The following is an 11,232-nucleotide window of genomic DNA, read 5'->3' as shown; positions in this document are numbered from 1 at the left end:
AAAAAAAAAAAAAAAAAGGTATTTAAGTATCTTTTACCTTCAGCTGAGTTTTACTTCTTTACTCCTAGTCAAGAATGCTTCATTCCAACTTTAAAACTTAAAAGAACGGCTAGCAGGTAGCATGGTGGTTAAGGCAGCTGGATCCCACAGGGCTGACTCTGGTTGGAGTCCTGACTCAGTAGCTTGAAAAACATACCGGCACTTGTGTGTGCATATCCATGTCCTGAGAGAAGAATGGAGGATAAGGGACTGTGGTATGGCCATGCCCCTGGAGGGTGATTTCTCATTCTCTCTCTGATGAGTGCATGTACCCTACAGCAAAACTCTAAAACAATAACAATGAAACAAACTTAAAAGGCATTTTTTTAAGAGGTTTTTGCTATAAGGTGCGTGTGCTCGCCAGAAAGACAGAGAGAGACAGAAACCGAGAAATCCCCCCCCCCCCCGAGGGATGACCACGCTGCAATCCCTTCTTCTCCATTCTCCTCTCGGGATCTTGGGCATGCACGCACAAGTGCCTGGTGTTCATTTAAGCCACTGGGTTCGGGACTCGAACTGTGGTCAACTACATGGGAGTTCAGCGACATAGCCATTACATTACATTAACTGCTGGTCCCAAGAGGCATTTTTTTAAAGTATAATTTTTTGGGGGGAGTGGGGGTAGGTTTTTGCTATAGGGTGTGTACGCTTGCCAGACAGACAGAGACAAAGAGACAGAAAGCGAGAAATGGTCACACCGCAATCCCTTCTCCATTCTCCTCTTGGGATCTTGGGCATGCACGCACACATGCCCGGCGTGAGTTTTATTTAAGCCACCGGGTCCGGGACATGAACCGTGGTTGACTACATGGGAGTCCAGCGACATAGCCATTATGCTAACTGCTGTTCCCTAACATATAATTTCTAATAGTTTCAAAAACAATCCCACTCTGTAGTATTCATATACATCATCAATCACAATAGTCGTTATGAAAAATAGGAAAATGTTGATTTTAATTCCCTCCTTTTTGCAAGAAAGCATGTGCATTCACCAGAGACAGAATTCACTAGAAAAAGAGAAAAGATGTGCCGACCACCACCTCCTTTCTCCATCATGTCAGGATTTTGCGTGTATACGCACACTTGTCTTCCATGTCTTTCAAGCCATCTAGGCTGGGACCTGAATTTTGGAGGGTCACCTGGCTCACTTTCTGCTACAGAGCCAACGTTTTTTCTTTTTTTTCCGGGTGAGGTTTTTGCTATAGGGTGCATGCGCTCGCCAGAAAGACAGAGAGAGACAGAGAGACAGAAAGTGAGAAATCACCCCGGGGGGTGTGTGTGTCATGCTTCAATCCCTTGTCCTCCGTTCTCCTCTCGGAATCTTGAGCATACACACACACATGCCCGGCATGAGTTTAAGCCACCGGGTCCGGGACACGAACCGCGGTCGACTACATGGGAGTCCAGCGACATAGCCATTACACCAACTGCTGGTCCCAAAGGGCCAACCGTATTTATACTTCTTATACCTTTGAAACATTTACCTTCAAAATGATGGTTTTAGGCCAGGGCTGTGAGATTTGGCAAATAAAAATATAAGATACCCACAAACAACGAATACAGATAACAACAAATAACTTTTTTATGAGAGAGGGAGAGAGAAAGAGTGAGAGGAAGAGGAAAAAGAGACAGAGGTATTTCTGATAGGGTCTCATCACTATGATCCTGACTCAGCCTCCCAGTTAGCTTGGATTACAGGCACATACTACCACACCCAGCCTGCTCAGGCAGATCTGGGATCTGAACCAGGCCTCCTTGTGGCTCCAGACAGACACAGTAATGCCTCATCATTTTCACCACTGAGGCCAGGCCTACAAATAATGTTTCAGTATACGTTTATCCCATGTACTACTTAATCTAGGTATTCTATCTGAGAAGTCTATTTTAGGTTAAAATCCTTATTAGCAATCTTGGTGACATTTTGAATGTTTTCTAATAATTTGTGTTCTGTAACAAACAAATAGGAAGTTTGAACCTGCAGAAAATTTAATAATGTTCTTTCTGGGCATATGTTCATTGCATATGTGCATTATGGTCACTTTGGGGAATAAAGATTTTAGAAAGTATCCATATATACTGGGGAATCTAGATACATGTCCAGGCACATACCCAGGATAGGATGCATGATCAGTTAAGACTGAAAAAGATTCTAAGTATTCATAACTGGGTAGTCTTCTTTCTCTCTCTCTCTCTCTGTTAAGGATTTTTGCCATTAGGTTGTCTGCACTCACCAGAAGAGACAGTGATAGGGAATGTGAGAAATCACCCCACAGGGGGCATGGCCATACTGCAATCCCTTCTCCTCCATTCTCCTCCTGGGATTTTGGGCAAGCATGCACATGCATCCAGAGTGATTTTTCAAGCTGCCAGGTCTGAGGCTTGAACTGTGGTCAGCCATGTGGGATTCCAGCTCTATGCCACCTGCTAGCCCAGTCTATAGGTTTAATGCCAGAAGGAAGTAAAGGTTGAGGCAAAGTTGTGTTTGTGTTTGCTATGTAGTGATTCTCCTACCTCACCTCCTGAGTTACTGGTACTACAAGCCTGTATTACCACATCCGACTTTTAGGGTGGGCTGGGAATAGAATTTAGGTTTCCCATGTGGCCTCAACCTGTTCAGAAGCAGTGTCAGCCATGTGTGCTACCATGGCTAGACCATAAGGCAGAGTGGTAAAAGGCCTAGACACGTGTTAAAGGAGGACTCCAACACAAAGTCAATTTACAAAGACAAAGCAACATTTTTCTTTTTTCATAAATACACTTATTATCTAACTCTAGTACTGGATTGTCAATGCAGCGAAGTAGTTTATTGATTATGGACAATAAATTTAAATGGATTCATTGGAAGTGAACCAAATATTACAAATCCCTTACTTAGCAACCTAGTCTAAATTGGAAGTAAAAAGTTTTCAGGTAAATAAGCATGTGATGCATATCCCATAATAGTAGAGTTGCCAAGAGAATTTAGATCCTATTTGCTCTGGTGAAATAAAACAATTTAAGGAAGATGAAGGTGAATTTTACTAGAATTAAATTTCACAAAGAGATTTTTCTTTTGGGCACATTCTGCTATGAGGCTGGCACCTCTGATGAATCCTGGTGTTCAGTCTCTGACCTGCTGTCAGGGCCCTTTTAAAGATCTGCCTTAGTTTCCATAGTAGGGACCGTAGTTTGGAGGCACTCTTGGGTATATGTGCTTGGTAGACTTTTCTTTCTTTCTTTTTTTAAAGAATTATTTTATTTAACTTTACATAATTACTTATTTATTTAAATTTGATCTGATTGAGACAGAGTGAGAGAGAGAGAGAGGGAAAGTGAGAAAGCAAGCCACCAGGCCCAGGACTCAAACTGTAGTCGGTCATCTGGGAGTCCAGTGCGCCCTTAACCACCATGCCACCTGTTGGTCCCAGCATGAGACTTTTCAACTGCCATATATTTGAAGAAAATTTCAATCTCATTTGAAACAGAAGCCAACCTTCAAAGCAATGTGCTGACAAAGATGACCAGTGAAGATAATGTTCAATCTATATTTGTATGAAAATATAAAATGTCTCTCTAGCCTCTCTCTGCCATGGCATCACCCTACTTAATTCAAGATCCAGAATGAAAATATTCTTTTTTTTAAAGAGTTATTTTATTTAACTTTATTTATATTTGGCCAAGAGATGGACAGAGAAAGAGAGAGAGAGAAGGTGAGAAAGCAAGCTGCCAGGTCTGGGGCTCGAACTGTAGTTGGTCATCTGGGAGTCCAGCACTCTTAACCACCAATGCCAACTGCAGGTCCCCAGAATGAAAATATTCTAATCCCACTAAGATAATATAAAATTGAAATGTGAATATATATACTAAAATAATTTAAATTGCTTATTTTTTCACTTTTTTATACCTTAATTATAGTAAAGAAAATTAATGTGTATAAAATATAAAAATCTAATTAACAACTTCAGAGGTAATCAAATTCTTACTACATTGTTTTTTTTTAATTGCCGGTAGCCATGAGCACTCACCAAAAGACAGATAGAGAGAGCAACCCCTAATTAGGCATGACCACACCACAATCCTTTTTCCTCTATCTTTTCATTCCATCATGATTTTGGGCATGCACACACGTGTGTCCAGCATATTTTTCAAGCCACCAGGGCTGGGATTCAAACAATAGTCAACCATCTAGGACTAGGCTTTCCGTGCACAGCAGTTGCTGTGCGACTGGAACAGCCTTTACATTTTTGGGGGACGGGGGGGCGGAGGGTGTGCACACTTGCCAGAGAAAGACAGAGACAGAAAAAAGAGGGTAGAGGGAAGGGAGAAAGCACCCGGCACTGGGACATGGTCATGTGGCAGTCCCTTCTCCATTTCTCTATCCTGATGGGATCTGGGGCACACATGCACCCAGTATGTCTTCCAAGCTGTCAAGGCTGGGCCAGCCCAGGGCTGGGACTAAAACCCTATGATTGGCCATGTAGGATCTCCCTTAACCACTAAACTATGGTGCCAGCTCTACGTTCTCAAAATAAGAATGGTTCTATGGAAAAACCAAAGAAAAATTTCTGGAAATATGCTTGCAAATTAAAAAAAACTTAGAGGGTTCTGCTGTAGGTGTGTGCTTACTGGAGAGAGAGAGAGAAGGGAAGAGAGAGGAAGAGAGAGAGAGAAGGAAAGTGAGAAATCACTCCCCTGGGGAGGATGGCCATGCTACAATCCCTTCTTCTCCATTCTCTTGAGATCTTGGGCATACATGCACATGTGGCCGGCATGTTTCAAGTCACCAGGTCTGGGACTCTAAGGGTGGTCGGCCATGTAGGAGTCCAACGATGTAACCACTACGCCATCTGCTGGCCCCACAAATTAAAATTTTAATGAATAGATATAGGGTTTGTGCACTCGCCAGAAAGAGAGAAAAAGTGAAAGATCACCCCCCTGGGGGGAATGGCCACAGCACAATCCCTCCTCCATTCTCCTCTCAGGAACTTGGGCACATATGCCCAATACGAGTTTCAAGCTGCTGGGTCTGGGACTTGGACCACAGTTGACCACATGGGAGTCCAGCACCTTAACCAGTATGTCACATGCTAGCCCCTAGAAATATTGTTGAACATGCAAAGATTCGTGTTTATCACTCATGTACATACTAATACATATTAAGTAAGAATGTCACCAAAGAAAAAAACGTTTACAAGAAAGAGAATAATGTGAGATTTGTAAAAAAAAATATCGCTTTTGAGTAGAACCTGAAAAGAAAAAGAAAGATAAAAAAATCTGAGAGAATCCATTGGATGGTGACTTTTGAAACATCTTCCCCAAAGCAGCAGAGGTTCATGGTAACTAACACAGGAATTTTAATTCCTATGAATCCAGGTATAATACTTTGTTGCACCATGAATGCTTATACTAAGATAACTCTGCAAATTCTGCAGATTTTATTTTACTTAAAACTTTTGATGAATCTATAGCCAAAACTTAAGTCATTTAATAATAGAATATTGCAAAACCAGAAGAGATTAAATGAGAGAGAACTAAAAATAAGAACATTGGGTCAGCCGCTGGCATTGGCCAGGCAAGCTCCAGATGCTTGCAATGGAGGGGTCAGGCGAGTCCCTGCTGGAGGCCAAATCCAAGGTCACCAACCAACTTACAGATTTTCAGTGGAAACTGGGTATGGCTGTAAGCTCCAGCAGCTGCAGATCTCTTAAGGAGCCTTATGTTGCAGTGATGCTAAAAGTGGCAGATCATTCAGGCCAAGTGAAGAACAAGTGTTTTGAAATGACAATTCCACAGTTTCAGAATTTCTACAGACAGTTAAAGGAAATTGCTGCAGTTATTGAAACTGTCTGAAAAGTGGTAATTTGGTGAACTTGCTATTATCATTCTTAACATCATGGACTTCACTTTCTGCAATAAGAGTGCATAAGGATGAAGTGATATTTATTGAGTGAAACTGCACTTTGTTTTGTCAATTTTTTAAAACAATAAATCAGACAAACTGGAATTAAATAGTGATGAACAATGGCATAACTTTGTGAATGTACTATACATGACTGAATTGAACGCTTTAAAAGCTGTACTTTGTGGTCCATGAATTATATCTTAATTAAAAAAAGTCAGAGGAACAGATGAATGACTGATATCAAAGGTAACACAAGTTTATGTACTAGAACTATAGTTTTTAAATGTATTGGTAATGAAAACATTTTCTGAAGAAAATCTTACATGGAGTCACGTATATAAAATGTGTATTGATCCTTTTGTAATTCATAAGCATGATGATTAGGTTTTCACACCACTGTGTGAGACGTGTCTCCCTCAAACCTTGTTATGAGACGTTGGTACTGTACCCACCTGATGTAAAAAATAAATAAATAAATCATATACCTAAATCAGAAAAGTTAAAGAAAAAAAAAAAAAGAATGGGGCCCATAGGTGGCACGCTGGTTAAGGCACATGGTGGACAGTGGTTTGAGTTCTGGACCCAACAGCTTAAGAATCATGCCAGGTGCATGTGCATGGGTGCCCAAAATCCTGAGAGGACAATAGAGGAGAAGGGACTGCAGCATGGCCATGTCCCTGGAGGTGAAGGACAGGGCAACCCAGTGGTGTGGTAGTTGAGGCTGCTGGATCCCACATAGCCAACTATGGAGTCCTAACCCGGAGGCTTGAAAAACATGCCAAGTGCATGTGTGCATGCCCAAAACCCTGACAGGAGAATGGAAAGGATATTATAGCATGGCATATTATATATATTCCCATGGAGGCGTGCTTTCTCACTTTCTCTCTCTCCCCTTCAGCCCCAAGCAAGCACACACATACAGCAAATTTAAAAAGAAGAAGAAGAAGAAGAAAAAAGAAAGAAAGAAAGAAAGAAAGAAAGAAAGAAAGAAAGAAAGAAAGAAAGAAAGAAGAAAGAAAGGAAGAATAGGTATGTATTTGAAGTTATAATAGTCGTTTGTTCCCTTTCCATTTCCTTTTTATGACCTCTCATTTAATTTGGTTTCATTTACCATGTATGGGCATAACTTTAATTCTTTAAAAACACTGCTCAAAAAGAAATACAGGGCACTTTCATCAATAAAGGATACAATATTTGTAATATACGTTAGAGTATTAACTGAATGAAGAAAATGAGATATATCTATAGGTACTGACATCAGGAATTGCCCATATTTTAAAAATGAACTTTAGAAGTGACAGTAGACAGATGATCCTACTAATGTAAAAAAATTTGAGTGTGTGTGTATGTAAATGTCTGTTAGATGTTAACAATTTTTAAAAATAATTATTTATTTAATTTTATTTATTTATTCATTTATTTTCATTTGACCAGAGAGAGACAGAGAGAGAGAGTGAGAAAGCAAGCTGCCAGGTCCGGGATTCGAACCGTGGTCAGCCATGTGGGAGTGTCCAGCACCTTAACCACCATGCCACCTGCTGGTCCCAGTATTTACAATGTTAACAACAGTTTACTCAAACAGCAACAATTAAAAATTTTTCATTTTTCTGAACTGTATTTTTACTAAGCAGAATCCATAATCTATACCTTGATTTCTAGTATGTCTAGCCTAAATTTTTTTAGCCATTAAACTTATATGTCTGCTTATTAACATTTTTTTGGTATTATCCTCAAGAGAGTAAGATAGATGGAATTCCAATGATGTTTAAAATATTAATATGTTAATTATTACAGCTGCTATCCAATCTGGTGAACTTAAGACACATTAGTCTACTTAAACAGTATTTTATACTTGGAAAAAAACTGAAACTGAACTAAAAAAGAGGACTTTTTTATCTCAAAAAGTTGAAAAACATGCAACATAAAAATTAAGTAAGTTGAATTTCAGGCATTCGGCAACTCTATAAACTATATACCATTAACGGTCTTCTTCATCCAACAAGATTGAAACATATTCAATCATAAGTCCTCTAAATAATTTAGTATTTCTCTTACCAGGCTATTTTCTTTCCAAGCTTCTGGGAACTTGGGTCTCTGTTTTTCTCTAGACACAAGAACTTGCATATCCTCAAAAGTGGGATGGTTTCCAACTTCTGTCTGAAAAGCCATCTGGTATTCTGGTACAGATTCACCTGTGTTTTAGTAGTAGAAAAGAACAATAGAATAAAAATTTCAATGATCATAAATAATAGACTAATGGAGTATTTCTGATACTAAGTGGCAAAGAAATTTTATCATTGTCCCCCACCTTTTTTAAAATAAGGCACATTTAAAAATCCTAAAGAGACTCTGTTGTGGATTTAATGTACAGTAAATGCTTTACTTAGAGTAGTCTCAAATATCTGTTGATAAATCAAACAGTAATTTCAATGATGGGCAGTGTTTTGCAGTATTTTTAGTATTGTTAAATTAAGGAGAAATATTATAGTATTTATGAGGTATACCTAACACTTAGAAATATACCTGATTCCATACAGGGATGGAGGATGGTAAAGATGAGGAGAAAGTCCAGAATCTACTGGGTTGTTGAAAAAGTCATAATGTATTTTTACACAGAAAAAAACATGACTTTTCCAACAACCCAAGTGTATAAGAAACATGTCTGGGGACCAGCAGTTGGCATAATGGCTATGTCACTGAACTCTCACATAGTCAACCATACAACCATAGTTCAAGTCCAGGACCTGGTGGCTTAAAACTCGTGCTGGGCGTGTGTGCGTGTGTCTCCAAGATCCCGAGAGGAGAATGGAAGACAAGGGATTGCGGTATGGCCACCCCCTCAGGGGGTGATTTCTTGTTTTTTGTCTCTCTGTCTCTGTCTTTCTGGCAAGCGCATGCACCCTATAGCAAAAACCTCTCCAAAAAAAAAAAAAAAAAAAAAAAACACAAAAAACACATGTCTGTAGCACCAAATAAGTGTCTAACTTGAATAGTCACCATTTCTTATTATATTATTGGCTCTAGTATAGTCCAGTCAATCTTATCAAATGCCACAAAAAAAAATTTGGCAGAAAAATCAATATACCGATTAAAAATAAAAGATTTTAAAATTGCTGTTAACTAACAAGTAGTATTTAAATCAAGGATTTAAAAATATCATTAATGACTCTACTGCTGCTTACTAATCCTACTCATCACCAATAAGCATAATCAACTGCATCTGATGAAAGGCTTCTGATTTTTACAAAATGTGATAAAATTAAATGTATTAATAAACACACTGAGTCATGCAGAAAACCACTGGGACTAACCAATGATCTAGTGGAAATTTTGAAAAAAAAAAAAAAAAAAAAAAAAAAAGGAAAACTATAGACTCTTTCTGTCTCCCTACCTCTCCCCACAACCCTATTAAAGTGACAGGATAAATTAGAAGAAAGAAACCAGGATGAAGGATAATACACTTAGGTTCTAATCTTGGCTTCATCTCTACCTTGGAAAAGCCATTTAACTACTCTGCATTTCAGTCTTCTTGTCAGCAAAATGGCAATGTCTGCCTTCCTTATCTCACTTCCATGGAGAAAATACAAAGTTAGGACAACCCAGATAGAGAGTATAATACAAGACATGCCCTTAAGTTTTGTTTCTAGTTGAATATCTAAAACAGTCCATAAATGCTTTTCTTCCACCAATATTTGAAAAGATTTACAAAGATTAATTCTATAATCTACACAGCACAGCCCAAGTTTACTGGCATACGGTACTACCTTTAAGCACAAGTGGTATTTTCACATATTGTAAATATCTAAGCGGATACTTAGTTTTGACAGAAAACAATCGACATAGAACTTGAGAGATAAAACTAAGTTAGTATACAATTTTTTTTCCTTAAAACCCCTTATGACAAAATCTCAACATATGCCACCTAAGACCTGTAAGATATTTACCTGCACGTCTCTGAGATACATACACACATACATTTCTCCCAAGTGTTATTTATTAGCTTTTCTTTTCTTCAAATGCTCATTTAGTAGAAATCTTTTTAAGATAATTTTTTCATTTAACTTTATTTATTATTATTATTTTAATTTGACCAGAGAGAGGGAAAGTGAGAAAGCAAGTCACTAGGTCCAGGACTCAAACCATGGTCAGCCATGTGGAAATCCAGTGCCCCTAACCACCAAACCACCTGCCAACCCCGGGTTAGTAGAATTCTTAAAAATTGATAATATTCGGGACCAGCAGGTTGCATGGTGGTTAAGGCACTGGATATTCCCACATGGCTGACCACGGTTTAAGTCCTAGACCTGGCAGCTTGCTTTCTCACTCTCTCTCTCTCTGTCTTTCTCTGGTCAAATAAAAAAAAAAAAAGAATAAATAAAATTTAAAAAGTAATTATTTTGAAAAAAAATTTATAATATTTATTTATTTTAATTAGGTCTAAATTATACATGAAGACTTGATAAAAAAGATGAACAATCTTTTGTGAATGAAATGACACTAAGAATTACCAAATAATGTACACTAAATCTTTGCAGTTTTAAATTTGACTGCCCAATAGATTTGGCTTAGAGCTAATTTAGTGTTAGGCACTGGAGCTACAAAGATGAATGTTAATGACAACCATCATCACCATGGAAGATGTTAGCCTTCCTGGACTTCCTTAAAATTTTATAATCACTGGATTATTAAAGGGAAGTTTTATAATCTCATTTTATTTCCAAATTATTAAGAACAGATAAAATATCTAACATTATCAGATATCATTACCTGCTACTCACCTTATATGCCTCTTATTATGTCTCTGCAAGTTAGGACTTTTTTAGTTATCTTTTTGAATTGATTAAAAAAATTTAAATTTATTGATAATAGTAAATAAATAGTACACCCATACAGGGGTGGGGAGGGACAGTAGGCAAGCCCCATGAAGCATGCTTCACCCCAGTAGGGCTTAGTCACGCTGCAATCACCCCTTCCACCAATCTGCCAGGATCTTGAAGACACATACACACACACACACACACACACAGATATACCCTCAGTGTCTGAAGTCAAGAGGGCTGGAAACTCAAACCATGGCTGGCATGTGGCTTCCATCTCCACAGTCTGGTAAACTACTGACTACACCTCAGAGGCAGGACCTCAAATTATACATGTTCTCTTCCTCCTCTCCTTTTTAATTTTTTTTTTTTTTTTCCTTTTAAAGGTTTTGGCCTTAGGACACAGGAGAAAGACAGAGACAGAGAGAGGAAAGGAGAAATCAGTCCTCCGGGGTACAGCCATACCACCATCCTGTCTCCTCCATTCCCTTCTTT

General features: G+C 38.6%; 1 protein-coding gene and 2 pseudogenes across 1 annotated transcript in view; 2 read left to right on the top strand and 1 right to left on the bottom strand.

Annotated features, from left to right (window-relative positions):
* The window catches only part of BMPR2 (bone morphogenetic protein receptor type 2), a 197,093-nt gene that overhangs the window by 8,571 nt on the left and 177,290 nt on the right, over positions 1 to 11,232 (bottom strand). Inside the window, exon 10 of the mRNA XM_006153051.3 lies at positions 7,976 to 8,112. Within this exon, the coding sequence (XP_006153113.1) occupies positions 7,976 to 8,112 (137 nt within the window). The remainder of the gene's footprint in view (positions 1 to 7,975; positions 8,113 to 11,232) is intronic.
* LOC102471993 (COMM domain-containing protein 6 pseudogene) lies at positions 5,611 to 5,945 on the top strand (annotated as a pseudogene).
* LOC114008632 (uncharacterized) lies at positions 6,273 to 6,378 on the top strand (annotated as a pseudogene).

This window comes from Tupaia chinensis, unplaced genomic scaffold, assembly GCF_000334495.1.
Source record: "Tupaia chinensis unplaced genomic scaffold, TupChi_1.0 Scaffold000361_2, whole genome shotgun sequence".
Taxonomy (NCBI): Eukaryota; Metazoa; Chordata; class Mammalia; order Scandentia; family Tupaiidae; genus Tupaia; species Tupaia belangeri.
Note: the sequence above shows the minus strand (reverse complement) of the source record. Positions and strands in the feature narration are given on the sequence as shown.